This window comes from Oncorhynchus kisutch, linkage group LG6, assembly GCF_002021735.2.
Source record: "Oncorhynchus kisutch isolate 150728-3 linkage group LG6, Okis_V2, whole genome shotgun sequence".
NCBI lineage: Eukaryota > Metazoa > Chordata > Actinopteri > Salmoniformes > Salmonidae > Oncorhynchus > Oncorhynchus kisutch.
Window position 1 is genome coordinate 37783754 of NC_034179.2, and position 27249 is coordinate 37811002.

The window sequence follows — 27249 nt, forward strand, 5'->3', positions numbered from 1 at the left end:
TTTACCTCCATTGTTTCCATTGATCATCCTTGACAACATGATTGGAGTCCACCTGTGGTAAATTCAATTGATAGGACATGATTTGGAAAGGCACACACATGTCTATATAAGGTCCCATAGTCCGTGCATGTTAGAGCAAAAACCAAGCCATGAAGCCAAAGGAATTGTCCGTAGAGCTCCAAGACAGGATTGTGTCGAGGCACAGATCTGGGAAAGGGTACAAAACAACTTCTGCAGCATTGAAGGTCCCCAAGAACACAGTGGACTTAATTTTTAAATGGAAGAAGTTTGGAACCACCAAGACTCTTCCTACAGCTGACTGCCCGGCCGAACTGAGGTCAGGGAGGTGACCAAAAACCTGATGGTCAGTCTGACAGAGCTCCAAAGTTCCTCTGTGGAGAAGGGAGAACCTTTCAGAAGGACAACCATCTCTGCAGCACTCCACCAATCGGGCCCTTATGGTAGAGTGGCCAGATGTTTTCCAGCGGAAGGGACTGGGAGACTAGACAGGATCAAGGAAAAGATGAACGGCGCAAAGTACAGAAAGATCCTTGATGAAAACGTGCTCCAGAGCGCTCAGGACCTCAGACTGGGGTGAAAGTTTTACCTTCCAACAGGACAACGACCCTAAGCACACAACCACGACAACGCAGGAGTGGCTTCGGGACAAGTCTCTGAATCTCCTTGAGTGGCCCAGCCAGAGCCCAGAGAGACCTGAAAATAGCTGTGCAGACACGCTCCCCATCCAACCTGACAGCGCTCAAGAGGATCTACAGAGAAGAATGGAAGAAACTCCCCAAATACAGGTGTGTTAAGCTTGTAGTGTCATACCCAAGAAGTCTCAAGGCTGTAATCGCTGACAAAGGTGCTTCAACAAAGTACTGGGTAAGAGGTCTGAATACGTATTTAAATATGAAATTTAATTTTATATATACACATTTTGCACAAAAAAAATGTTTTACCTGTTTTTGCATTGACATTATTGGGTACTATGTGTAGATTGTTTAAAAAAAAAAAAATCAATTTTAGAATAAGGCTGTAACGTAACAAAATGTGGACAAATTCGTGGGGTCTGAATTCTTTCATAATGCACTGTATACTGGACGAGAGTGATCAACTGGGTTTGAACCAGTGGGCCACAAAAAATGGTTGGCTTGCTGAGCTAAAGCCATAGGCATTAGCTCAGGGAGCTAACACAAGCATAGTTCACTGACCCTCTTACAATGGCAAAGACTCTCCATTGAGAGACTTATCAATGTTCAGCTGTCTTGGAAAGGGATGGAACACCACAGCAATCTGGTTAAAAGAATAGTAAAGTATATGTGCTATGTTAAAGGTTTGAAGATATCATCTGTAATTCGGATACCTCAAAATATACTGTAAATACTGAACAAAAATATAAAAGCAACGTGCAACAATTTCAACCAGTTACAGTTCATATGAGGACATCAGGTAATTTAAATAAATGAATTAGGCCCTAATCTATGGATTTCACCAGACTGGGCAGGGGGGGAGTCATGGGTGGGCCTGGGAGGGCATAGGCCCACCCACTGGGGATCCAGCAAATCAGAATGAGTTTTTCCCCACAAAAGGGCTTTATTACAGACAGAAATACTCCTAAGCTGTCCAGGTGGCTGGTCTCAGACGATCCCACAGGTGAAGAAGCCGCTTGTGGAGGTCCTGGGTTGTAGAGGTTATACGCAGTCTGTGGTTGTCAGGCCGGTTGGATATACTGCCAAATTCTCTACAACGACGTTGGGGGGCGGCTTATGGTAGAGTAGTGAACAGTCAATTCTCTTGCAACAGCTCTGGTGGACATTCCTGCAGTCAGCATGCCAATTGCACGCTCCCTCAAAACTTTGATGTCTTTGGCATTGTTGTGACAGAACTGCACATTTTAAAGTGCCCTTTTATTGTCCACTGCACAAGATGCATCTGTGTAATGGTCATGCTGTTTAATCAGCTTCATAATATGCCACACCTTGTCAGGTGGATCGATTATCTTGGCAAAGGAGAAATGCTCACTAAAAAGGAAGTACGTTTGAGCGAAATCAGCTTCTTGTGCATATGTGACATTTCTGGGATCTTTTATTTCAGCTCATGAAACATGGGAACAACACTTTACATGTTGTGTTAATATTTTTGTTCAGTATAGATCCTTTTTAATAATGGCTCACCTCCCCCATAGCCCCTTTTATGACAGTAGCCCCTGGGCAGGCTTTTCAAGTGAAGCCCCATTGTATAGGCCTTTAAAGCCTTTGCTGATTTTTGTCTCCTTTTCAGAATAGCATGTGAAAGAAGAGGGGAGGTGGATGGGGGGGGGGCTGCCCTCTCTGTCTTTGGAATTCCCCTCCCACCAAGAGCTAATTGACCCAGCTCAATAGCGGCAATGTTTTATTTTGCCATTGATTTTATTTTTTCTCTCCTGAGCTCCGGTTAAGCTGCGGATCTCCCACCTCAGCGGTGGTGGAGTGGAGAATCACCCCCTCTCATTCTCTCTCTCTTTTCCATCCCTCTCTTCTTTCCTCTCTCTCTCTCCCTCTCTCGCGCGCATCCCGGCCCAGCCGAGGCCATTGATCCCCTGCAACCTAAATGTTTAAAGTTCAATTTAACAGTTAAGGGGGAAAAGGGCTCAGAGGGGACTCATCGCCATTGATTATGTGTCAGGGCTGAAACGTCGGAGTTTAAATCACCGCAGAGGAGGAGGAGGAGAGCGAGAGGGAGAGAGACAGAGCACCAGCGAGTGAGCTAGAGAAGAAAAAAAGGAAGACAAGACAAGTACGAAGTGGGAGGGAAACTGAGAGCTCTCAGTCAGTAATACACTGTGATCTCGTGATCTATTAGCAAGCGCAAGGGCTTTGCCTATACACACTCTGCACATAGTGGAATAGACCCCCCCGCCCCCCGTCCTTCTCCTACTTGGAGGATCCCTCAGATGCTCTCAGTGCTACTGACAATCCAGACCGAGCACATCAGGATGATTATGGCTTTGTACTTAATATCATGTTGGCACTGGTTTATCTCTTACCTGTTATCCTATCACTTACTGACTTTTTGAGTTCTCTCTCTCTCTCTCTGTCTCTGTCTCTCTCAATTCAATTCAAGGGGCTTTATTGGCATGGGAAACGTATGTTAACATTGCCAAAGCAAGTGAGGTAGATAATATACAAAAGTGAAGTAAACAATCAACATTAACGGTAAACATTACACATACAGAAGTTTCAAAACAATAAAGACATTACAAATGTCATATTATATATATATACAGTGTTGTAACAATGTACAAATGGTTAAAGTACACGAGGGAAAATAAATAAGCATAAATGTGGGGTGTATTTACAATGGTGTTTGTTCTTCACTGGTTGCCCTTTTCTTGTGGCAACAGGTCACAAATCTTGCTGCTGTGATGGCACACTGTGGAATTTTACCCAGTAGATATGGAAGTTTATCAAAATTGGATTTGTTTTCGAATTCTTTGTAGATCTGTGTAATCTGAGGGAAATATGTCTCTCTAATATGGTCATACATTAGGCAGGAGGTTATGTCTGCCTGCGGCATCAAAGCTTTCCTTAAGTTTGGGTCAGTCACAGTGGTCAGGTATTCTGCCACTGTGTACTCTCTGTTTAGGGCCAAATAGTATTCTAGTTTGCTCTGTTTTTTTGTTAATTCTTTCCAATGTTTCAAGTAATAATCTTTTTGTTTTCTCATGATTTGGTTGGATCTAATTGTGCTGCTGTCCTGGGGCTCTGTGGGGTGTGTTTGTGTTTGTGAACAGAGCCCCAGGACCAGCTTGCTTAGGGGACTCTTCTCCAGGATCATCTCTCTGTAGGTGATGGCTTTGTTATGGAAGGTTTGGAAATAGCTTCCTTTTAGGTGGTTGTAGAATTTAACGGCTCCTTTTTCTCTCTCTGTCTCTGTCTCTGTCTCTCTCTGTCTCTGTGTCTCTGTCTCTCTCTGTCTCTCTCTGTCTCCCTGTCTCTCCCTGTCTCTCTCTGTCTCTCTCTGTCTCTCTCTGTCTCTCTCTGTTTCTCTTTGTCTCTCTCTATCTCTCTCTGTCTGTCTCTCTGTCTCTCTGTCTCTCTGTCTCTGTCTCTCTGTCTCTCTCGGTCTCGCTGTCTCTCTCTTGGTCTCTCTGTCTCTGTGTCTCTCTCTCAGAGGTCACAATTAAAGCACTTAAGGAGAAGATAGAAGAGTATGAAGAGACCCTGAAGAAGCAGGCCAAGGAGCTGGGCCAGGAGGAGAGGAGAGAGGAAGAGAAGGAGAAGAAAGAGGGCGAGGATGGGCAGCTCCACAACAACCATGCAGAGGAGGCGTGGTAAGCAGGAACGCCCCCTGTAGCCTGTACCGTGTTCTGCAACTACTCTGCAAATGAGGACTGGCTGTGGAGGATAGGCTTACTAGTGTTTGCCAGCAGACAGAAACTACAGGCTGCAGTTTGTAGTATGAGCGACGGTTAGGCCCAGACGGAATACCCTTACAGCTGTTGTCTGCATATTTCCATACTTCCATGGTGAACCAATGGTTCTCTAAATTCTGTCCCTTCAGTCGTCTGGCCTTAACGATGGTCAGTCTCCTATATGTTTGCTTTGTAGGTAAGTCGGTGACCAACTTTAGTTCAAATTACGCCCATGGCTCACTGGAAGGTTGTCCGATACGTCAGGGTTGTTGTGAAGGGCACTGAGATGGACTCCCTATCACGTTGACATTTACACTTCCATTCAGCACTGGAGCTGAGCAGATATTGAATCCGGAATGAGAACTGGCAGTCATTTGTTTTTTTTACATTGTTTTACCATTGTATTCCTATTGAACTTGCTCCTAATCATAACTGAATGTGAGATATCTCGATTTCAACTCGAACCGGCTCTCCCTCAATGTCACACAATATTATATGATCCCATCAGTGTTTCCTGATGGAGGCATATGCGGCCTTTCCACAAGGATTTTATTGGGACCGCCCAACCCTAGCTATAATCCCTTTGCACCGTAATACCTTTTAATTCACTGCTGTTTGTTTACTCCTAAACCCCCCGGCATGGATGGTAATACCGCACTGAGCCTCCTGATCATCACTGCTGCCAGACTGTCACTCACAGGACAGGGACACAGTTCTGCTCTGTTATCAGTTACGTCAGAGGGCAACAATTACAGGCCATTGTAACCTGTCACCGCTGTCACCTTTTTTTTACCAAGCCGCCGCCGTAGAGCACGACCCCGTTCTGCTACCTTGAATTATTCTGTTTCCTGGGAGGAACAGAGGGAGAGAGAGAGTGGTCAAAATCTGCACAACCATTCAATGGGCCGGCTGTGATGTGTTGATTCAGGGTCTTTCTGCCTGGCATCAAGTGGTGTTACGAGATGTAGTGACTGTAGCAGTAAGGACAGATTACAGCATGACAACTCTCCACAGGGCGCAGGGTCACGAGTGGTGGGCACTAAAATGATGCTTATAGTGATTGGACACACTGCCCAACTCCCTGAACTCTAGAATCTCACCAGCTCTATTTTTAGGCCACACACTCTGGCTAGGTTGAGGATATGTAATATCTGGTGGTGTCTCACACACTATTAAACCTAAAAATAGAGAGACGGTAGACATCCCAGATTATAAAACCGTATGTTCCAAGCGGGCTCCCGAGTGGCACAGCGGTCTAAGGAACACAATCTCAGTGCTTGAGGCGTCACTACAGACCCTGGTTCGATTCCCGGCTATATTACAACCGACCGTGATTGTGAGTCCCATAGGGTTGGCGCACAGTTGGCCCAGCGTCGTCCGGGTTAGGGGAGGGTTTTGCCGGGGTAGGGGAGGGTTTGGCCGGGTTAGGGGAGGGTTTTGCCGGGGTAGGGGAGGGTTTTGCCGGGGTAGGGGAGGGTTTTGCCGGGGTAAGGGAGGGTTTGGCCGGGTTAGGGGAGGGTTTGGCCGGGTTAGGGGAGGGTTTCGCCGGGGTAGGGGAGGGTTTGGCCGGGTTAGGGGAGGGTTTGGCCGGGTTAGGGGAGGGTTTGGGCCGGGGTAGGGGAGGGTTTGGCCGGGTTAGGGGAGGGTTTGGCCGGGTTAGGGGAGGGTTTGGCCGGGTTAGGGGAGGGTTTGGCCGGGTTAGGGGAGGGTCTGGCCGGGTTAGGGGAGGGTCTGGCCGGGGTAGGGGAGGGTTTGGCCGGGGTAGGGGAGGGTTTGGCCGGGGTAGGGGAGGGTTTTGCCGGGGTAGGGGAGGGTTTTGCCGGGGTAGGTGAGGGTTTTGCCGGGGTAGGGGAGGGTTTGGCCGGGTTAGGGGAGGGTTTTGCCGGGGTAGGGGAGGGTTTGGCCGGGTTAGGGGAGGGTTTTGCCGGGGTAGGGGAGGGTTTTGCCGGGGTAGGGGAGGGTTTTGCCGGGTTAGGGGAGGGTTTGGCCGGGTTAGGGGAGGGTTTGGCCGGGTTAGGGGAGGGTTTTGCCGGGGTAGGGGAGGGTTTGGCCGGGTTAGGGGAGGGTTTGGCCGGGTTAGGGGAGGGTTTGGCCGGGTTAGGGGAGGGTTTTGCCGGGGTAGGGGAGGGTTTGGCCGGGTTAGGGGAGGGTTTTGCCGGGGTAGGTGAGGGTTTGGCCGGGTTAGGGGAGGGTTTTGCCGGGGTAGGTGAGGGTTTGGCCGGGTTAGGGGAGGGTTTTGCCGGGGTAGGCCATCATTGTAAATAAGATTTTCTTCTTAACTGACTTGCCTAGTTAAATAAAGCTTAGATAAAAATAAATAAATGCCAGGATTTCCAAATCTGGCAACTAGAGAGTTCCTACCCATACATCTGATAAACAAGAGATGATATGGATAGTGGCTACCAATGAGACCCAACCTTGATAACCTTTCCTTTTGGAGGTTGAGTCTCTTATAATGAACCAACTCCCAAGGACAAACCGACTCAACCCCTCTCATCTTGTCCTCAGTAACAGCTAAGCCAGTCAGGAGGTGTCGTTAATTCTTCAGCGTTTGGCGTGTTCCCCCTGCTTTTTAGCGCAGAGGTAAATGGATGAGAAGTCTGTTGGTGCAGGAGAGCTGGCGGCTGGTGTTCCAGTATTAAAAGTAATAACCCACAGACAGAGCAGACAGACCAGACAGAGCAGAACAGAGGGTGTATTTATTTATGTATTTAACCTTTATTCAACTAGGCAAGTCAGTTAAGAACAAAACAAAACCCGGCCAAACCCTCCCCTACCCCGGCCAAACCCGGATGACGCTGGGACAATTGTGCGCTGCCCCATGGGACTCCCAATCATGGCCGGTTGTGATACAGCCTGGTATCAAACCATGGTGTCTATAGTGATGTCTCAAGCACTGAGATGCAGTGCCTTAGACCACTGCACCACTTGGGAGCCCCAAGTTATGCTACATTAGCCTTTTGAAATGCTGCTAAGCGAGAAAAAAAATCTTACGCAGTGTTGCTCTGCTAGCCTGTTCCCTCTCATAGCTAACTTGTATCTCTTCCTCTGTCCACACAGTCAACAACAGGAGAACCAGGAGTCTGCGGTGTCAAAGCTGGAGGAGGCAGACAGTAAGGCCCAGTCCCTACAGACAGGTAAACAGTTGCTAACCTTCTACACCCAGTTATAGTCTCACAGGTCCAATCCTAACTTAAGATCCACATGTATACTATCCCTAACCTTTGTATAAATGCCCCCAATGTGGCACAGTTAAGGCTCGCTTGGTGTCAACACACTCCTCAGCTGGCAGTATGTCTTTATGTTGACCCAGAAGGTAGCATCAGATGGTGGATTCTCCTCTGTCTCTCTCTTTCTATCTGTCCTTTTGGCTGGCTGGCTGTCTACTGCCTAGTGAGTGACTAATCCAGGCCTGTCAACACTGTCCCAGTCCCCGCCCTTCTCCCTGCTCTAGGACTGACAGTCCCTTGTCACAGCACATCAGCTCGAGTCCAGGCCCAGCCACTCGCCCTAGTATTGTAGCCTGCTGAGGAGAGAGAGGAGGGGGAGAGCTTATAGTACAAAGGCCCATGCTCAATTATGAGGTTTATGCTTAAAATATAATTTTATCACCATATGAAATTGGCAGCCAGGTTGGCAGTAGATGGTTATGATGGCTAAATTATCATAGCCTAATAATATATACCCTTTGAAATAGTACCATTTGGGACATAAAGATACTAACAATTTTATTGGGTATTTAAGAAATAGTAAAAACAAACTATCAGAAAAGTACTAACTACTAGTATGTAATTTACTTACAAATAGCAGCTGTAAGAGGACTGTAAAATAAAGTTACCAGAGTTGTCTTAGGTTGTGAAACCTAAGATGTGGCTTTTCTAGAAGCCTTACCTCATGTAGCTGGAGGCAGAGAGGCCTCACTCAGTCCTTACAGGATTCTATAGAGGGCAGCATGTTAGGGCCTAGCAGTAGTACTTCTTCCATCCAACCACCGCTGGTCTGTATGTTAGGGCCTAGCAGTAGTACTTCTTCTATTCAACCACCGCTGGTCTGTATGTTAGGGCCTAGCAGTAGTACTTCTTCCATCCAACCACCGCTGGTCTGTATGTTAGGGCCTAGCAGTAGTACTTCTTCCATCCAACCACCGCTGGTCTGTATGTTAGGGCCTAGCAGTAGTACTTCTTCCATCCAACCACCGCTGGTCTGTATGTTAGGGCCTAGTAGTAGTACTACTTCCATCCAACCACCGCTGGTCTGTATGTTAGGGCCTAGCAGTAGTACTTCTTCCATCCAACCACCGCTGGTCTGTATGTTAGGGCCTAGCAGTAGTACTTCTTCCATCCAACCACCGCTGGTCTATATGTTAGGGCCTAGCAGTAGTACTTCTTCTATTCAACCACCGCTGGTCTATATGTTAGGGCCTAGCAGTAGTACTTCTTCTATTCAACCACCGCTGGTCTGTATGTTAGGGCCTAGCAGTAGTACTTCTTCCATCCAACCACCGCTGGTCTGTATGTTAGGGCCTAGCAGTAGTACTTCTTCCATCCAACCACCGCTGGTCTATATGTTAGGGCCTAGCAGTAGTACTTCTTCCATCCAACCACCGCTGGTCTGTATGTTAGGGCCTAGCAGTAGTACTTCTTCTATTCAACCACCGCTGGTCTGTATGTTAGGGCCTAGCAGTAGTACTTCTTCCATCCAACCACCGCTGGTCTGTATGTTAGGGCCTAGCAGTAGTACTTCTTCCATCCAACCACCGCTGGTCTGTATGTTAGGGCCTAGCAGTAGTACTTCTTCTATTCAACCACCGCTGGTCTTCCTTCAAAATGCTTCATTTGTTTTTTTCAGCACTTGAAGCAACTCAGGCAGAGCTTTTGGACCTGAAGAGCAAGTATGACGAAGAGTCAACATCAAAGTAGGTCCCAGTTCCTTTGCTTCACGCTGTTGCATTTGTGACACACACGCGCACACTCTCGAAATCCCCAGAGTCTTGGTTGCTGTGCGCCTTTGATTAGGATTTTTTTTTTAACCGCTGTGGTTGCCATCTGCAGTAATTGCACCTGAATCTATGGAAAATCTGATCCCCTGTAATAACCCACCTCATTCTATAATCATACATCACATTACCCTTTCATACTCAGTCATGTTCTCTCATCTGATCCTAGATCAGTGTACTGCTAGTCATCCAGCCCTGCCCACCCTGAAAGGAATGGAATATAATGTCTATAATTGCTCACCATAACGATGCTGAGTACAAAGTAGTCCCCAGGATTTATCACTGTTTGGCTCTATGATTCATATCAAAGTATTCATAATCAACATGGAGGCTTCTTAGCTCTGAATGAGTGGGAAGAGTTGTTGTTGTAATAGTGAGGAGGAGGGTGGAGTAGTCTGGGATGGGTAGAAAATTGTTAGTTACAAGGTTTAGTGTGTGTGTGTGTGTGTCTACTAAATAGACTGTGGTTACATGTACTGTATGTACATACAAGGTGTATGTGTGTGTGTGTGTGTCTACTAAATAGACTGTGGTTACATGTACTGTATGTACATACAAGGTGTATGTGTGTGTGTGTGTGTCTACTAAATAGACTGTGGTTACATGTACTGTATGTACATACAAGGTGTATGTGTGTGTGTGTGTGTCTACTAAATAGACTGTGGTTACATGTACTGTATGTACATACAAGGTGTATGTGTGTGTGTGTGTCTACTAAATAGACTGTGGTTACATGTACTGTATGTACATACAAGGTGTATGTGTGTGTGCTCGCATAGTAAACTAAAACAAAAGTTCAAATTGGAAATATTTAAAATGCAAACGAAAAACATTTGTAAAACGAAACTGAAACTGTTATCTTTGATGGCAAAATGTATTAAAATAAAAAACTTCATAAATTATGTTTAGTTTTAAAAAATGTATTCTAAACTTTGGGCAAAAATCAAATGGCATTTTCAAGCTTCCGAATCTGGTGGGTAAACACTGCCAGTAGATACGCAAAATAAATGTATGTGGATACCCCTTAACATTTGTAGATTCGGCTATTTCAACCACACCCATTGCTGACAGGTTTATAAAATCCAGCACACAGCCATGCAATCTCCATAGACAAACATAGGCATAGAATGGTCTGTACTGTAAGAGCTCAGTGACTTTCAACGTGACCCCAGCATAGGATGCCACCTTTCCAACAAGTCAGTTTGTCACAATTTCTGCCCTACTAGAGCTACCCTAGTCAACTGTAAGTGCTGTTATTGTGGAAAGTCTAGGAGCAACAACGTCTCAGCCACAAAGTGGTTGGCCACACAAGCTCACAATGGGAACACCGAGTGCTGAAGTGCATAGCTCGTAAAAAATTGTCTGTCCTCGGTTGCAACACTCACTACCGAGTTCCAAACTACCTCTGGATGCAACTTCAGAGGTAGTTCGTCGGGAGCTTCATGAAATGGGTTTCCATGGCCGAGCAGCTGCACACAAGCCTAACATCACCATGCGCAATGCCAAGCATCGGCTGGAGTGGTTTAAAGCTCGCCCACATTGGATTCTGGAGCAGTGGAAACGCCTTCTCTGGAGTGATAAATCACACCATCTGGCAGGCCCACGGACAAACCTGGGTTTGGCGGATGCCAGGAGAACGCTACCTGCTGCAATGCATAGTGCTAACTATAAAATTTGGTTGAGGAGGAATAATGGTCTGGGGCTGTTTTTCATGGTTTGGCTAGGCCCCTTAGTTCCAGTGAGGGGAAATCTTAACGCTCCAGCATAAATTGCCATTCTAGACGATTATGTGCTTCCAACTTTGTGGCAACAGTTTTGGGAAGGCACTTTCCTGTTTCAGTATGACAATGCCCCTGTGCACAAAGCGAGGTTCATACAGAATTGGTTTGTTGAGATCGGTGTGGAAGAACTTGACTGGCCTGCACAGAGCCCTGACCTCAACCCCATCAAACAACTTTGGGATGAATTGGAATGCCAAATGCGAGCCAGGCTTAATCGCCCGACCTAATTAATGCTCTTGTGGCTGAATGGAAGCAATTCCCCGCTGCAACGTTCCAACATCTAGTAGAAAGCCTTCCCAGAATAATGGAGGCTGTTATAACAGCAAAGGGGGACCAACTCTATATTAATGCCTATGATTTTGGGATGAGATGTTCAACGAACATGACGAGCACTGAGAACAGCTTGTGAAGTTGCTGGAGCCGGTCGCAATCCACAACGACCAACTTGTTGACCAGTGACTGGGCCAAGCTAGAGCAGCTTGTGAAGTTGCTAGAGTCTTTCGCAATCAACACCGACCAACTTAAAACTAACAGCCAGTCACTGTCTTGATCTGGTGCCGTGCCTTCTCAACCTTGAGGCACACTTGCAGTCAACTACTGTTACAAAACAGTTCCTCCATTTCCTCCTGAAGTCAGCAGTTCCTCCTGAAGTCATTGCGTGACTTCGCATGTATACTGAATCCTCCGACAGCTATCTTCGATCCAAACCCTGGACCCAAGTGTGTCTCCTGGCACTTTGCTTAACAGAGATGGAGTCTTTTGTACTTCAGCAAATCAGAGAGTATAGCCGTGTAGCAGCAGGACCCCAGGAAGATGCCAGCACAAAGAATCGAGCAAGCATCTGGACCACAGTACTTCAGAAATAGCTTCCTCGCAACAAATTGTGTCTGAGGGTCAAACTGACTGCGCATTAAGTGTCCCGTGTGAGCTGCGGAAATACCTGGGATAGGTACAGAGTCACCTCTCCACTTCTGGCAGGCAAGGATGGTTGTTTATCCAAAGTTGTGCCCTGTGGCACTGGATGTGGTTTCTGCCGCTGCATCCCAACCGTGTGTGGTGAGATTATCTTCTTTCTGTGGACAACTGTCATCAGGCTTGAGGAACCAAACGACCACCTATCTGGAACGCAGAGCCTTGACGATAAACCAGAAAATCTTGTTTGGTTGAAAAGAAACACACACACACAAGCTGGCTGTGAACTAATAGAAGTGTTGTGTTGGTTATGTTTTTGCTGTTGCAGCTGTTTTTAAGAACCCTATTTGAAGGGGTTAGTCAGTGATGCATGTTTAATATTACATAAAGGGAAAGGGTGATAGCTAGTCAGTTGTACAACTGAATGCATTCAACTAACATATCATGTCAAATGTGCCATGTCTTCATTTGTTGTTTTTTTCCTCTCTTTGTCAGATAAAGGCAAAGGTACTTGATTCTTCTTACATCTACTACTAAAGTCAAAAAAAAACATTGAATTGGTGTTAACCTGGGCAAGAGCGTTTCCTTCCACCATATTTCTGGCATTAGTCTAAGTCACATTAGGATTGATTTATAATTTAAACCTAACCAAACCAATGTAATGGCTTAAGCCTGTGTTAGCACAGGCTGTGCCATTGTGAACTTAAATGGCTCCTAGCCTCCCGCGCACAGGCTACTTTCTGTCCCTAACACTAAAACTAAGACAAACTAAATCATATAAAAACGAAATAGAAATATTTTTATCAAACTGAAGCTAAATAAAATCTATTAAATCAAATGCTATAAACGAACTGATACTAAACTGAATTTCAAATAAAAGTCTAAAATTGAATAGAAATAAAAACTAATATTAAATCGCATAACTATAATAATCTTGGCGCATGCATACAGCTACTGTATGTGTCTCTAAGGCAATGTGCCTATGCCCATATAGTGTACAGTACGAACTAACATGGCAGACTCTCTCTGACTGTAATATCGGTGTCTGTGGCACTGCCTGTGGTCCCGGGACAGGCAGTGCGCAGGCGGTAATTTGTGTGGCAGCCTGTCACAGTGGAATGCTGCCTGTTGCTGCGCCCGGCCGCACACCCACACTCCTCCTCTTGGTCTCGCGTAGCTATTTCAGGGTCCATATCCCACCCAGCCAGGCTCCTGGAAGCAACTTAATTATAGCAGTGCTAACCAAATGAAAGGTGCTGTTGCCAGGCCATCTACGCAGATAAAAACACTCACACCCGGGTTGCTTTTGAAGTGATCCAAGTCCCCATGGTATCAGCGTAAGTCACACGTACACAGTTTCTGGTCAGCAGTGAGAGACATAGGATAGAGATGTATGTGTGTACGTGCTCACGTCCTTCAGATAGAGAATGGGTTTGGCTGTGACTGTGTATATTTGCGCATGCTTTGCATACTAAGAATATGCTCCTTGAGTTCAGTGCCTTCTGTCTGGCAGACAGTGCTGTCATAGTAAGTGTGTGTGTGTGTGTGTGTGTCACTCTGATTGTCTTTCAGAACTAGTGAACCTTGTCTCTTCTCGACGCTAAACACCAGCGCTGCTCTGTTTCAGAGGAACAAAACAAGTTCCCCTTCTCAAACACTCTGCATTAGAGTGACAGGTTATTGCTGCAGCTCACTCCCTCTCTCTCACACACACACACACACACACACACACACACACACACACACACACACACACACACACACACACACACACACACACACACACCGAGAGAGGACTGTATCTTCTCTCTCAGCTGCAGCTAGCTCTCTCTGTCCTCCCCTTTCCTTTCACCATGTAGCTCAATCTGGGCCACTGTATTCTTGTCCTAGAGTGGCCCTGCTGACTGCAGTGGCCCTGACTGCACTGCAGTTTCTACCCACCACTCAATTCTCTCGGTCTACAGGTTTGGAGTCTGTGTTTAGAGTTGCCCTCTGTGACAGGCCAGCACTGTTGGGGCTATAGCTACAGGTCTGGAGTCTGTGCTTAGTGGTGGTCTGTGACAGCTCTTCTGCTCTGGGCAGGTGGTCACAGTGTGGAAGTGCCTGGCAGACGTAGGCAGTTTATCTAGACACTGACAGTGTCTGCCACAGTGACGTCTCATGTGGTCTAGAATCTAGAGAGTATTCTGGGTAGTCTTATGCTGACCTGTCGTCTGGTTATGTTAACTATGGTTTGCACAAGGAGGTGTGTAGTCTCGTAGTCTATAATCTGGGAGTTTAGTCTTCTATAGTTCCTCATCCCGGACGAGCCCCCAGAAGCGAATGCATCAATTTGGGGGCAACTGGACCTTGGTGTCTAGTGGTTTGCTGTCTCTCTCTACTCCTGGTAGAGTGCAGTTGGTGGTCAGAGAAAAGCACTGCTCTCTCCCAGGTGAGGCGAGAGTGGATTCTCCTGCTCAGGGCTTCCAGGAGACTGACTCTCACCTCACACAGACAACCTGCCCCTCTTTACAAAGACATGACTGAACTCTATTCCTCTCACCTGAGGGAAAAGGATACTGCTTCATTGAGTCTGTTTTGTGTTTCTTATCAGAGCAGGGAAAACGTTTTGCTACTGGTCATTTGACCATCATAGTTGTTGTTTTTCCTGCCAACGGTGACGTATTATTGTGGTGAAGTTCAGGAGCATTATGTGCTAATATATAACTTACTCATAACAGAGTTGTATGTAACTCTGTCTTCTCAAATTACTTAATTCAATTCTGTGGCTTAGAGGTCTAGAGGGCTTTCGGCTCGTTTCTTGAAACACAAGGCTTCATTTTGTGAGTGCAGTGATGTCATTTGACGAACAGGATGTGATTGACAAAGGGAGGAATTCTATCCTCTGAAATAGACCATTTAGGTAGCGCTTATCTGTCACCTCTGATGAAGTCACACACACACACACACACACACACAGACCGACTGACTCTGAAACTGCCAGGATCATTTCTTCTTCTTTTTGTATCTATCCAGGTTGATTAGTCTTCACTAACCTGGATCTAAAATATTATTATTTCCCAGATGGATCTAGGGTCAACAAATGTACAAATATTGTCCACATGTTTCTAAATTTAGGGTTTAAACCCAAAGTGGGTCGCGACGTAAATGTACAATTATTTCATGAATTACTGGAATTGATTTGGCCAAGTGCAACTGCGCTCATGGTTCAGAGCGGTCTCTGCTTAGTTTGGCAGCTGCGCTCATGGTTCAGAGCGGTCTCTGCTTAGTTTGGCAGCTGCGCTCATGGTTCAGAGCGGTCTCTGCTTAGTTTGTCAGCTGCGCTCATGGTTCAGAGCGGTCTCTGCTTAGTTTGGCAGCTGCGCTCATGGTTCAGAGCAGTCTCTGCTTAGTTTGGCAGCTGCGCTCATGGTTCAGAGCGGTCTCTGCTTAGTTTGGCAGCTGCGCTCATGGTTCAGAGCGGTCTCTGCTTAGTTTGGCAGCTGCGCTCATGGTTCAGAGCGGTCTCTGCTTAGTTTGGCAGCTGCGCTCATGGTTCAGAGCGGTCTCTGCTTAGTTTGGCAGCTGCGCTCATGGTTCAGAGCGGTCTCTGCTTAGTTTGGCAGCTGCGCTCATGGTTCAGAGCGGTCTCTGCTTAGTTTGGCAGCTGCGCTCATTGTTCAGAGCGGTCTCTGCTTAGTTTGGCAGCTGCGCTCATGGTTCAGAGCGGTCTCTGCTTAGTTTGGCAGCTGCGCTCATGGTTCAGAGCAATCTCTGCTTAGTTTGGCAGCTGCGCTCATGGTTCAGAGCAGTCTCTGCTTAGTTTTGCAGCTGCGCTCATGGTTCAGAGCGGTCTCTGCTTAGTTTGGCAGCTGCGCTCATGGTTCAGAGCAGTCTCTGCTTAGTTTGGCAGCTGTGCTCATGGTTCAGAGCGGTCTCTGCTTAGTTTGGCAGCTGCGCTCATGGTTCAGAGCGGTCTCTGCTTAGTTTGGCAGCTGCGCTCATGGTTCAGAGCAGTCTCTGCTTAGTTTGGCAGCTGCGCTCATGGTTCAGAGCGGTCTCTGCTTAGTTTGGCAGCTGCGCGAGTGGGAGAGGTAGTGGGAGAGGTAGTGGGAGAGGTAGTGGGAGAGGTAGTGGGAGAGGTAGTGGGAGAGGTAGTGGGAGAGGTAGTGGGAGAGGGAGTGGGAGAGGGAGTGGTAGAGGGGGAAGAAGAGGGAGAGGTAGTGGGAGAGGTAATGGGAGAGGAAGTGGGAGAGGTAGAGGTAGTGGTAGAGGGAGAGGTAGTGGTAGTGGGAGTGGTAGAGGGAGTGGTAGAGGGGGAGGAAGTGGGAGAGGGAGAGGTAGTGGGAGAGGGAGAGGAAGTGGGAGAGGAAGTGGGAGAGGTAGTGGGAGAGGGAGAGGTAGTGGGAGAGGAAGTGGGAGAGGTAGTGGTAGAGGTAGTGGTAGAGGGAGAGGTAGTGGGAGAGGTAGTGGTAGAGGGAGATGTAGTGGGAGATGTAGTGGGAGAGGTAGTGGGAGAGGGAGAGGGAGTGGTAGAGGGAGTGGTAGAGGGGGAGGAAGTGGGAGAGGGAGAGGTAGTGGGAGAGGAAGTGGGAGAGGAAGTGGAAGAGGTAGTGGGAGAGGGAGAGGTAGTGGGAGAGGGAGAGGTAGTGGGAGAGGTAGTGGGAGAGGAAGTGGGAGAGGTAGTGGTAGAGGGAGAGGGAGAGGGAGTGGGAGAGGGAGAGGTAGTGGGAGAGGGAGAGGAAGTGGGAGAGGTAGTGGGAGAGGGAGAGGTAGTGGGAGAGGAAGTGGGAGTGGTAGTGGGAGAGGGAGAGGAAGTGGGAGAGGGAGAGGAAGTGGGAGAGGGAGAGGAAGTGGGAGAGGGAGAGGAAGGGGGAGAGGTAGTGGGAGAGGGAGAGGTAGAGGGAGAGGTAGTGGTAGAGGGAGAGGGAGTGGTAGAGGAGTGGTAGAGGGGGAGGAAGTGGGAGAGGGAGAGGAAGTGGGAGAGGTAGTGGGAGAGGGAGAGGAAGTGGGAGAGGTAGTGGGAGAGGAAGTGGGAGATGCCCGTATGCTTCGCTGTTTACCGGTTATTTTTCTTGAAGATCACTCCGTGACCCAGACGCTGCAGCACTGTCGTTCAAGCCACTGACTTGTTATTAGTGATGGGCATTACGGCTCTTTAAAAAGTCAAACATTTTGTGATAGTTTGACTATGATTGGTGTTAATTCTAATTAAATTATTTAATGAAATCGTACTCTACCTTAACCACAATGTATTTAAAAATGCATTGGTTTGTTATGAAAAAGAATGCTATTAAACATTTGCGTTTAAAGTATAACTTTTTTATGTATATAATCAAAGTGCATATAAGTCTTAACAATTCAAAACAAATACAATCTGAACAGCAGAATAGAATATTGCACCATATCAAAGAAAAATAAATAACAATTTGCAAAACTGCAGCATCCCACTTAAAACATTAAACTGGTCCCTCTTTTCTCTCTCTTCTTTACTGCCATGTTATAACTAGCAGCACACAGCAATGCTGACCATATTTGCATTTGAGAGAGTTTGGTCATTCAGAAATGTAAGCTGCCTCACTTTCAAAGAGCTGATGCGGTTTCTTCTCGGAGTAATTATTTGTCCCGTTTGAGAAGACCCTCTGAGGGAACGGAAGTGGCCACTATGCAGAGTCTCCCTGTCATCACTTTAGTAAGCCGTGGGTAGACAGAGGCCTTGTTCTTCCACCAGCTGAGGATCTGCTGAGGCTCCTCCAAATAGGATCGTACCTCCATTATGGCATCTGCTGAGGGATTCCTTCGTACTGCATCCCCAGCTGCTCTCTCGTCAAACAGTAGACATTTGTAGCACTACTGCTGGTGCTTCTGCTCCATCTGATCCCTCTTCTTCCTGTTGCTCTGGTGCCTGAGCCAGCTGACTGCTGGGGCTGTCCCTCCCTGCTGCTGGGGCTGTCCCTCCCTGCTGCTGGGGCTGTCCCTCCCTGCTGCTGGTGTTATTCTTTGAAGAGCCTCATCAATCGTTCTGGCATCACTGAAGGCTAACTTCTTAAACCTGGGGTCAACTGCAGCGGTTTCTGATAGCACTTGACTTTATTCCATTCTGTGGAACTTTCTGTCCATTGATGAACTTAGGGTGTCCATCCACTCTGTCACATGTCCTGTGTTACATTTGCTTCGCTCTGGCGGCTGGCTGTGATTCGCTGCAGACCCTTACACAGGGGTATCATTTTTGAGGCTGTCACAGCTGAAAAGAGAACAGTAACTTATTAGTTCATGTTTTGTCTACTGATACTACATTCTCATCTACTGCTCATATACATATATAATACTGGATTAAATAATGATGTAATAACTGCTTACTGTACCTCTCCACTGATCTCCACAGTGACCTGCTCAAAGGGTTCCAGGACTCTGCACACCTCCTCCACCACCTCCCATTCCTCTTGGGTCAGAGCATCAACATGCGCATTGACAATGGCCAGGATAGAGATGGTGGCATCCTTTAACTCAAGAAACCGTTTCAACATATACAATGTTGAATTCCACCTTGTAGTGCAGTCATGTTTAGGCCTCAGCTCAGGCATCCCCATCTGGCGTTGTGTAGACTTTAGTTTTTCAGCACCTACTATGTTCCTGTGTATAACACAGCTGCTTTCACTTTGTCCACAGTGGGCTTCATCACCTTCAGAGCATCTCTTACAATCAGGTTGATTGTGTGGGCAAGACATGGATGATGGTCCATTTTAAAATGTTCATGGCTTTGGTTATGTTAGCTGCATTGTCGCTAACACAACAGACCACGTTTCCATCTACTTGCCATTCTCTGGCCACTCTCAACAGTTCCTCTCCCAAGTTCTCTGAGGTGTTTCTGTCGCTGAACTCAAAGCAGTCCAGAAGACAGCTAGACATCAAAAAATCTTCAATGAAGTGACATGTAACCGACATGTAAGAAGTGGTTACCCTTGATGTCCAGCAGTCAGTGGTAAGGCAAACTGCAGTAGCTTCTTGGACTCTTTCCCGCACTGAAGCCTGTGTGCTCTCATACAGTTGTGAAATAAGTGATTTTTAAAGGTTTTTCCTGCTAGGAATTGTGTACATTGGATTTAGACCAGTGCTATAATTTCTAAAACCTCTGTCCTCCACGATCAAAAATGGCTGGAAATCATTTTATCCGATGCAATATCAATTTGGTCTTGTTTTGCTTCAGATATAGACTTTGGCATAAACTGGTCCATAGAAGACTGCGATGCTGTTGGTCGTGGAATAGGCAAACTTGACTGAGAAGATACATCGCCACGTGTGGAGGTGCTGGCTCCACCACTATAACTAGCCGGCCCGCTAGTTTCTCGAAGCTCTGCTACAGCTACTAGCTTCACAGTTGGGTGCACAGTTTGCATATGCCGCTGTACGTTGTGCATAGAACCGGCTTTATTTGAGATTTTGTTTTGGAAAATTCTACACTGTGCTCAAACATTGTCTACATTATCCAAATGCTACTGTGCCTCCGACTCATTGTCCAGCTGTTGTTTTCAAGCTGTCCTTCCTCTCTCTCCTTGGCTGCTAAGTGTGTGACTGAGTGCGTTGGCTCGGCCCTCCCTCACGCATCTTTGGTTCATTGGTTGACACTGTGTCTGACAGGAACAACAGGTGAGGCTGTTAGTCTGAGTTTGAGCATTTAGGCCTATATTATTTCCTTTTTTTTCCTTCTTTGAATTAGTTCATTCTATTTCTAACTTATTTTTATAAATAGATTTGGCTCTTTTGATATGTGTGAATGACCCATCACGTTATTCCCACTCTTCACCGCGGTCATGAAATTGACTCATGCTAGCCACTAGTTCTGACTGAGCATGAAACGCAAATACAATGATGACATTTTGTCTCTTTCATACAAACTGAGATATAACGAGGAGTGCCCACAATGTTTTTTGTGTGGGGAAGTGCTTAGTAATGAGTCTCTCAAAACTAACAAATTAATAAAACGACACGTACTGACCTAACATCCAGGCACAACATGACGGTAAACCCAGGGAGTTCTTTCAGAACAGGACAGAATGCTTCAGGAAACAGTGCCTCGAAAGTGGAAAAGTAAGTCAACTAGCAAGGCATTGTTGTCATTTTATAACAGATGTAAGCAGAAATAAGGGAGTACTATCTCATAGTAGTAGATGTGAGTTTCTCTTTCAAACAATCCCCTGGCCTTGTAACGTTACACAGAGCAAGCTAACTAGCTACTGAGAAACAGTACAGATGAAGATGAAAAATTGTCAGGCCTACTGTACATTTTACTGTACAAATGATTGAAAACAAGTCTTGGTTGGAACTGTTACAATTAATATTTTTTGTTCTGAACTGGAAGAAACGGATTGAAGCAAGATGCTTTTTGAGACAAACACTCACACAGTTCTGGGTTGCTCATCTGCAGCAGAAAGCAGTAGATGTTCTGAGACAGTTTGGCACCACATTCCTATGCAAGTCAGGGTTCTCAAGTGCAGAAACAGTGTCAATGCTGAGCATGACCTCAGTGTTGCACTGTCAAAAACTGAGCCCAGAATAGACATGCTTGTTGAAAACTTCAGCCTCACACCTCTCATTAGGACTGTGTGTAAGTCGGAAGTTTACATACACCTGAGCCAAATACATTTACACTCAGTTTTTCCCAATTCCTGACATTTACTCCTAGTAAATATTCCCTGTCTTAGGTCAGTTAGGATCACCACTTTATTTTAAGAATGTGAAATGTCTGAATAATAGTAGAGAGAATGATTTTTCTGATTTTTATTTCTTTCATCACATTCCCAGTGGGTCAGAAGTTTACATACACTCAATTAGTATTTGGTAGCATTGCCTTTAAATTGTTTAACTTGGGTCAAACGTTTCAGGTAGACTTCCACAAGCTTCCCACAACAAGTTGGGTACGTTTTGGCTCATTCCTCCTGACAGAGCTGGTATAACTGAGTCAGGTTTGTAGGCCTCCTTGCTCGCACACACTTTTTCAGTTCTGTATGCCTCTAGGGAGAGGGAACGCAACACCCTGCTACAACTCAACTCCCCGTGGAGTGAAGAGGTATGGGACTGTAGGTGTGGGTAAGAATTGATTTATTCCTTCACACGGTAAATTTGGGGGAAAGGGGCTGGACGGAACCAAAGCAAAGAAAGTTCAAGTTAAAGAGCCCCCCTTTCCTACCTTACCTGCCCACTACTTACCTCATCTTTTAGCACCACCTGGTGCACTAACCAAAATACAGGGGGTGGTCCACCCAGGTCTTAGCCAGTGTCCATAGACAGTAAATACTACGGGTTATGCATGTCCGCAGGCCTCTTGCCTAAGCACTCCCTAGGTGCCTTCCCCTTCGCCCCTGCGAACAAAAACAGAATAATACAAACAATTTCAATAATCAAAACAGTCCTTTGGACATAAACATACCTCCGCAGGACCGGCTACAAAATACTTCACAAAAAAAATGAGAATCAGCTCTCTCTGAGCAGCAACTAACATAGAACATAACCATCAGCTCTCTCTGAGCAGCAACTAACACAGAACATAACCATCAGCTCTCTCTGAGCAGCAACTAACACAGAACATAACCATCAGCTCTCTCTGAGCAGCAACTAACACAAAACATAACCATCAGCTCTCTCTGAGCAGCAACTAACACAGAACATAACCATCAGCTCTCTCTCAGCAACAACACAGAACATAACCATCAGCTCTCTCTCAGCAACAACACAGAACATAACCATCAGCTCTCTCTCAGCAACAACACAGAACATAACCATCAGCTCTCTCTCAGCAACAACACAGAACATAACCATCAGCTCTCTCTGAGCAGCAACTAACACAGAAGATAACCATCAGCTCTCTCTGAGCAGCAACTAACACAGAACATAACCATCAGCTCTCTCTCAGCAACAACACAGAACATAACCATCAGCTCTCTCTGAGCAGCAACTAACACAGAAGATAACCATCAGCTCTCTCTGAGCAGCAACTAACACAGAAGATAACCATCAGCTCTCTCTGAGCAGCAACTAACACAGAAGATAACCATCAGCTCTCTTGTGAAGTGCACCAGTCCCTCCTGCAGCAAGGCACCCTCACAACATGATGCTGCCACCCCCATGCTTCACGGTTGGGATGGTGATCTTTGGCTTACAAGCCTAACCCTTTTTCCTCCAAGCATAACGATGTTCATTATGGCCAAACAGTTCTATTTTTGTTTCATCAGACCAGAGGACATTTCTCCAAAAAGTACAATATTTGTCCCCATGTGCAGCTGCAAACCGTGGTCTGGCTTTTTTATGGCGGTTTTGGAGCAGTGGCAACTTCCTTGCTGAGCGGCCTTTCAGGTTATATCGATATAGGACTCGTTTTACTGTGGATATAGATACTTTTGGACCCGTTTCCTCCAGCATCTTCACAAGGTCCTTTGCTGTTCTTGGATTGATTGGCCCTTTTCACACCAAAGTATGTTAATCTCTAGGAGACAGAACGCGTCTCCTTCCTGAGCGGTATGACGGCTGTGTGGTCCCATGGTGTTTATAGTTGCGTACTATTGTTTGTACAGATGAGCGAAATTGCTCCCAAGGATGAACCAGACCAGGTCTTGGCTGATTTCTTTTGATTTTCCCATGATGTCAAGCAAAGAGGCACTGAGTTTGAAGGTAGTCCTTAAATATATCCACAGGTACACCTCCAATTGACTCAAATGATGTCAATTCCCCTAACAGAAGCTTCTAAAGCCATGACACCATTTAGTGACACCAACTTAGTGTATGTAAACTTCTGACCCACTGGAATTGTGATAGTGAATTATATGTGAAATAATCTGTCTGTAAACAATTGTTGGAAAAATGACTTGTGTCATGCACAAAGTAGATGTCCTAACCGACTTGCAAAAACTATAGTTTGTTAACAAGGAATGTTAAAGAGCAACAGTTCCAACCTAGACTTTCTATCAACTATAATTTCTACAGTAAGATGTACAGTAAGATGTACAGAAGGCCAGAATATTTATCTGTTCTGTTACTTCGGGTTGCACGATGAAAAGGCCTGTGTGTGTGTGTTCTGTAATACATCTGTGTGATGTGATCAATCTGTTCATTCCAGTTCAGAATTACATTATTTATTGTATTTTAACAGCAACAGTTCCAGCCTAGACAGGTATGTACGAGTGTTTTTAATGGGGAAAAATAAACATGATAATATATTTATGGGTATTTCATTGTTATTTATTTTTGTCTATATATTGCTTCTTTTTTTTGGCATTAGGGCAATGAAATGTACCGATATTTACGTATAGTTGCATATTTTCCTAAAGCTTGGGTCCCAGGAAAACACAGAATTTCTAATTTGGGTCCCAGGCTGAAAAAGTTGAAGAACCCCTGGTTTAAACACACATTATAGGCCTAATGGTTTTGTTACAGGGGTTCGTGTCCAGCTATTTAGAATGTAACACTAATCACGTTGGGAAAACACAAGATGTTTGGAATTGGCTAAGAAAATGTTTTTCCAGTCTTTCGTTCATTGAGAGATGTTGTCGTCTTTGAGGCAGAGAAGAGGGTAAGTGGGATAGAGGGCCCCGTAGAGAGAAAGAGAGGGAGGGAGAAAGGGAGCAGGGATGGCAACAGTTTACTGAAGCTCATTATACATTCACTCCCTTTAACACACACTTACTTTACATTGACAGAATGCCCACATACACACACCATCAAACTCCCTACAGAAGCGTGGAAGATCACCCACGTCCTGTGTCCACACATACACACACACTCTGTCTCAGTGCTCAGACAGAAGGCCTTGTACCTTATCAATGGCTCCTTGTTCAGTCTCTGAGGGCGAATTACATTGGAGCTGAGAGTGCGCCCTGGAAACCAGTCCCCCACCGCCACAGTACCAGACAGCACTCTGTGAAGACCGGGTGTCCCAACAACATGCCTCTCTTCACCTACACCTCCTCCTCACTTCCTCTCTGGCAGGGCCATCCTCCTCCCTCACTTCCTCTCTGGCAGGGCCATCCTCCTCCTCCTCTCTGGCAGGGCCATCCTCTTCCTCTTCCCTCACTTCCTCTCTGGCAGGGCCATCCTCCTCCTCCCTCACTACCTCTTTGGCAGGGCCATCCTCCTCCTCCCTCACTTCCTCTCTGGCAGGGCCATCCTCCTCCTCCCTCACTACCTCTTTGGCAGGGCCATCCTCCTCCTCCTACCTCACTTCCTCTCTGGCAGGGCCATCCTCCTCCTCCTCCCTCACTACCTCTTTGGCAGGGCCATCCTCCTCCTCCTACCTCACTTCCTCTCTGGCAGGGCCATCCTCCTCCTCCTCCCTCACTTCCTCTATGGCAGGGCCATCCTCCTCCTTCTCCCTCACTACCTCTCTGGCAGGGCCATCCTCCTCCTCCTCCCTCACTACCTCTCTGGCAGGGCCATCCTCCTCCTTCTCCCTCACTACCTCTCTGGCAGGGCCATCCTCCTCCTTCTCCCTCACTACCTCTCTGGCAGGGCCATCCTCCTCCTTCTCCCTCACTACCTCTCTGGCAGGGCCATCCTCCTCCTTCTCCCTCACTACCTCTCTGGCAGGGCCATCCTCCTCCTTCTCCCTCACTACCTCTCTGGCAGGGCCATTCTCCTCCTCCCTCACTTCCTCTATGGCAGGGCCATCCTCCCCCTCCTCCCTCACTTCCTCTATTGCAGGGCCATCCTCCTCCTCCTCCCTCACTTCCTCTCTGGCAGGGCCATCCTCCTCCCTCACTTCCTCTCTGGCAGGGCCATCATCCTCCTCCCTCACTACCTCTCTGGCAGGGCCATCCTCCTCCTTCTCCCTCACTACCTCTCTGGCAGGGCCATCCTCCTCCTCCCTCACTTCCTCTATGGCAGGGCCATCCTCCTCCTCCTACCTCACTTCCTCTATGGCAGGGCCATCATCCTCCTCCCTCACTTCCTCTCTGGCAGGGCCATACTCCTCCTTCTCCCTCACTACCTCTCTGGCAGGGCCATCCTCCTCCTTCTCCCTCACTACCTCTCTGGCAGGGCCATCCTCCTCCTTCTCCCTCACTACCTCTCTGGCAGGGCCATCCTCCTCCTCCCTCACCTCCTCTATGACAGGGCCATCCTCCTCCTCCTACCTCACTTCCTCTCTGGCAGGGCCATCCTCCTCCTCCTCCCTCACTTCCTCTATGGCAGGGCCATCCTCCTCCTTCTCCCTCACTACCTCTCTGGCAGGGCCATCCTCCTCCTTCTCCCTCACTACCTCTATGGCAGGGCCATACTCCTCCTCCTCCCTCACTTCCTCTCTGGCAGGGCCATCCTCCTCCTCCTCCTCTCTGGCAGGGCCATCCTCCTCCCTCACTTCCTCCCTGGCAGGGCCATCCTCCTCCTCCCTCACTTCCTCTCTGGCAGGGCCATCCTCCTCCTCCTCTCTAACTTCCTCTCTGGCAGGGCCATCATCCTCCTCCCTCACTTCCTCTCTGGCAGGGCCATCCTCCTCCCTCACTTCCTCTCTGGCAGGGCCATCCTCCTCCTCCTCCTCTCTGGCAGGGCCATCCTCCTACTCCTCCTCTCTGGCAGGGCCATCCTCCTCCTCCTCTCTGGCAGGGCCATCCTCCTCCTCTCTCACTTCCTCCCTGGCAGGGCCATCCTCCTCCTCCTCCCTCACTTCCTCTCTGGCAGGGCCATCCTCCTCCTCCCTCACTTCCTCTCTGGCAGGGCCATCATCCTCCTCATTTCCATTCCTCACATAACTTCTACAGTATTTATTTTCTCTCTCAATAAATGCACTGTACTCCTCTTTTTGAGTGTCCTCTCTTCATCTTCGACAAGACGGCACACCGTCACACCATGAGGCTTTGTATGATATCTGGGACCTAGGTGAAGTTGGAGAAAGAATAGAGAAAGGTTTCTCAACTGAAGCTTAGCGTTAGCATTCCTGGGTGGAAAACAATAGGAGTGGTGGTACGCCTGTTAACATGCTCGAGATAGCAAGCCTAAAATCCCTGCCCAGAGCACTTAGGCTGCAGGTACCCACTACTCACCTCTGGGCTGCTTGTTTACCTACCAACTACCCCCTTCCTCTCTCCCTTCCCCTCTTTCGCCATCTCTCTCTCTTCTTCCCCCTTTGGGGTCAGGTGCAGTAATGGTCACAGCTGGGAGCCAGACCCATACTTTCGTGCACACACACACAATCACACACACACAGTTTCTATGTTTTATGTGGATTGCGCTACTCCTAGTGTCCATCTTACTTCTATAGGATTTGTAATCCATGCAGTGAATCCATGCAGCTTCATTCACACACACATGCGCACACCGCACACACAAATTCACACAAACACTCTTACTAGACACCTTTCCTTCCACCTGGCCCCTCTGTGTGTCTACCTGTGGCCGTCACTTCCACCTCTCTTCAGTCGATACTGTGTGTTGAGTGTGTGTGTGTGTGTGTGTGTGTGTGTGTGTGTGTGTGTGTGTGTGTGTGTGTGTGTGTGTAGTGGTTATATGGGGGGGAAGGTTGAGCTGTAGATGAGAGAGCAGAGGGTTCTTGTCGACTTGTCTCAACGGGGGCTAGCCGTATGTTAAATAAACACAAGTGTGTGTGTGTGTCGTGTGGTAATGAGCAGAAAAGAAAGGCGGAGACGAACGGGAGTCCTCAGAGGCCCCAGTCACAGTGCTTTGATCTGGGGCCTCCTCAATCCCACAACCCACAGAACTCTGTATTCAACCAACGCCTCATACTCTGTCCATCTGCAGCTTGTAGAGATATTTGACATTAAGGGCCATATGATGTCTATGTTAATGCATTGTTCTTGTTTGCATAGGCCTAGATGCATTAGATGAAGTGATCCTGTTTTTTTATCTAGTCTTTGATTTGCTTTGACACCTTTTGGTACATAAATAGCTTGTTGCATTGTGACTGTTAATGTGTTGTCTCTGTGTTGTAACACTGGAGGGTAAAGGTCACACCAGCTCTCATACCTATCAATAGTAACATCCACCCCTGTTTGATGTCCTCAGAGCAGCTGTGACTGTCTGTCTTCATGTCTGTCTTCATGTCTGTCTTCATGTCTGTCTTCATGTCTGTCTCTTTTTCTGTCTTCATGTCTGTCTTCATGTCTGTCTTCATGTCTGTCTTCATGTCTGTCTTCATGTCTGTGCTATTGATTTTTGATTTATACCCGACCACGTCTGACTTC

The 27249-nt window shown here is 47.1% G+C and overlaps 1 protein-coding gene across 4 annotated transcripts in view; it reads left to right on the plus strand.

Annotated features, from left to right (window-relative positions):
* LOC109892789 (homeobox protein cut-like 1) overlaps positions 1-27249 on the plus strand; it is a 263867-nt gene that overhangs the window by 164057 nt on the left and 72561 nt on the right. For all 4 annotated transcript variants that reach the window (XM_031826693.1, XM_031826696.1, XM_031826695.1 and 1 more), the window contains exons 6-8: positions 4156-4315; positions 7457-7533; positions 9245-9311. In XM_031826693.1, the coding sequence (XP_031682553.1) occupies positions 4156-4315; positions 7457-7533; positions 9245-9311 (304 nt within the window). The remainder of the gene's footprint in view (positions 1-4155; positions 4316-7456; positions 7534-9244; positions 9312-27249) is intronic.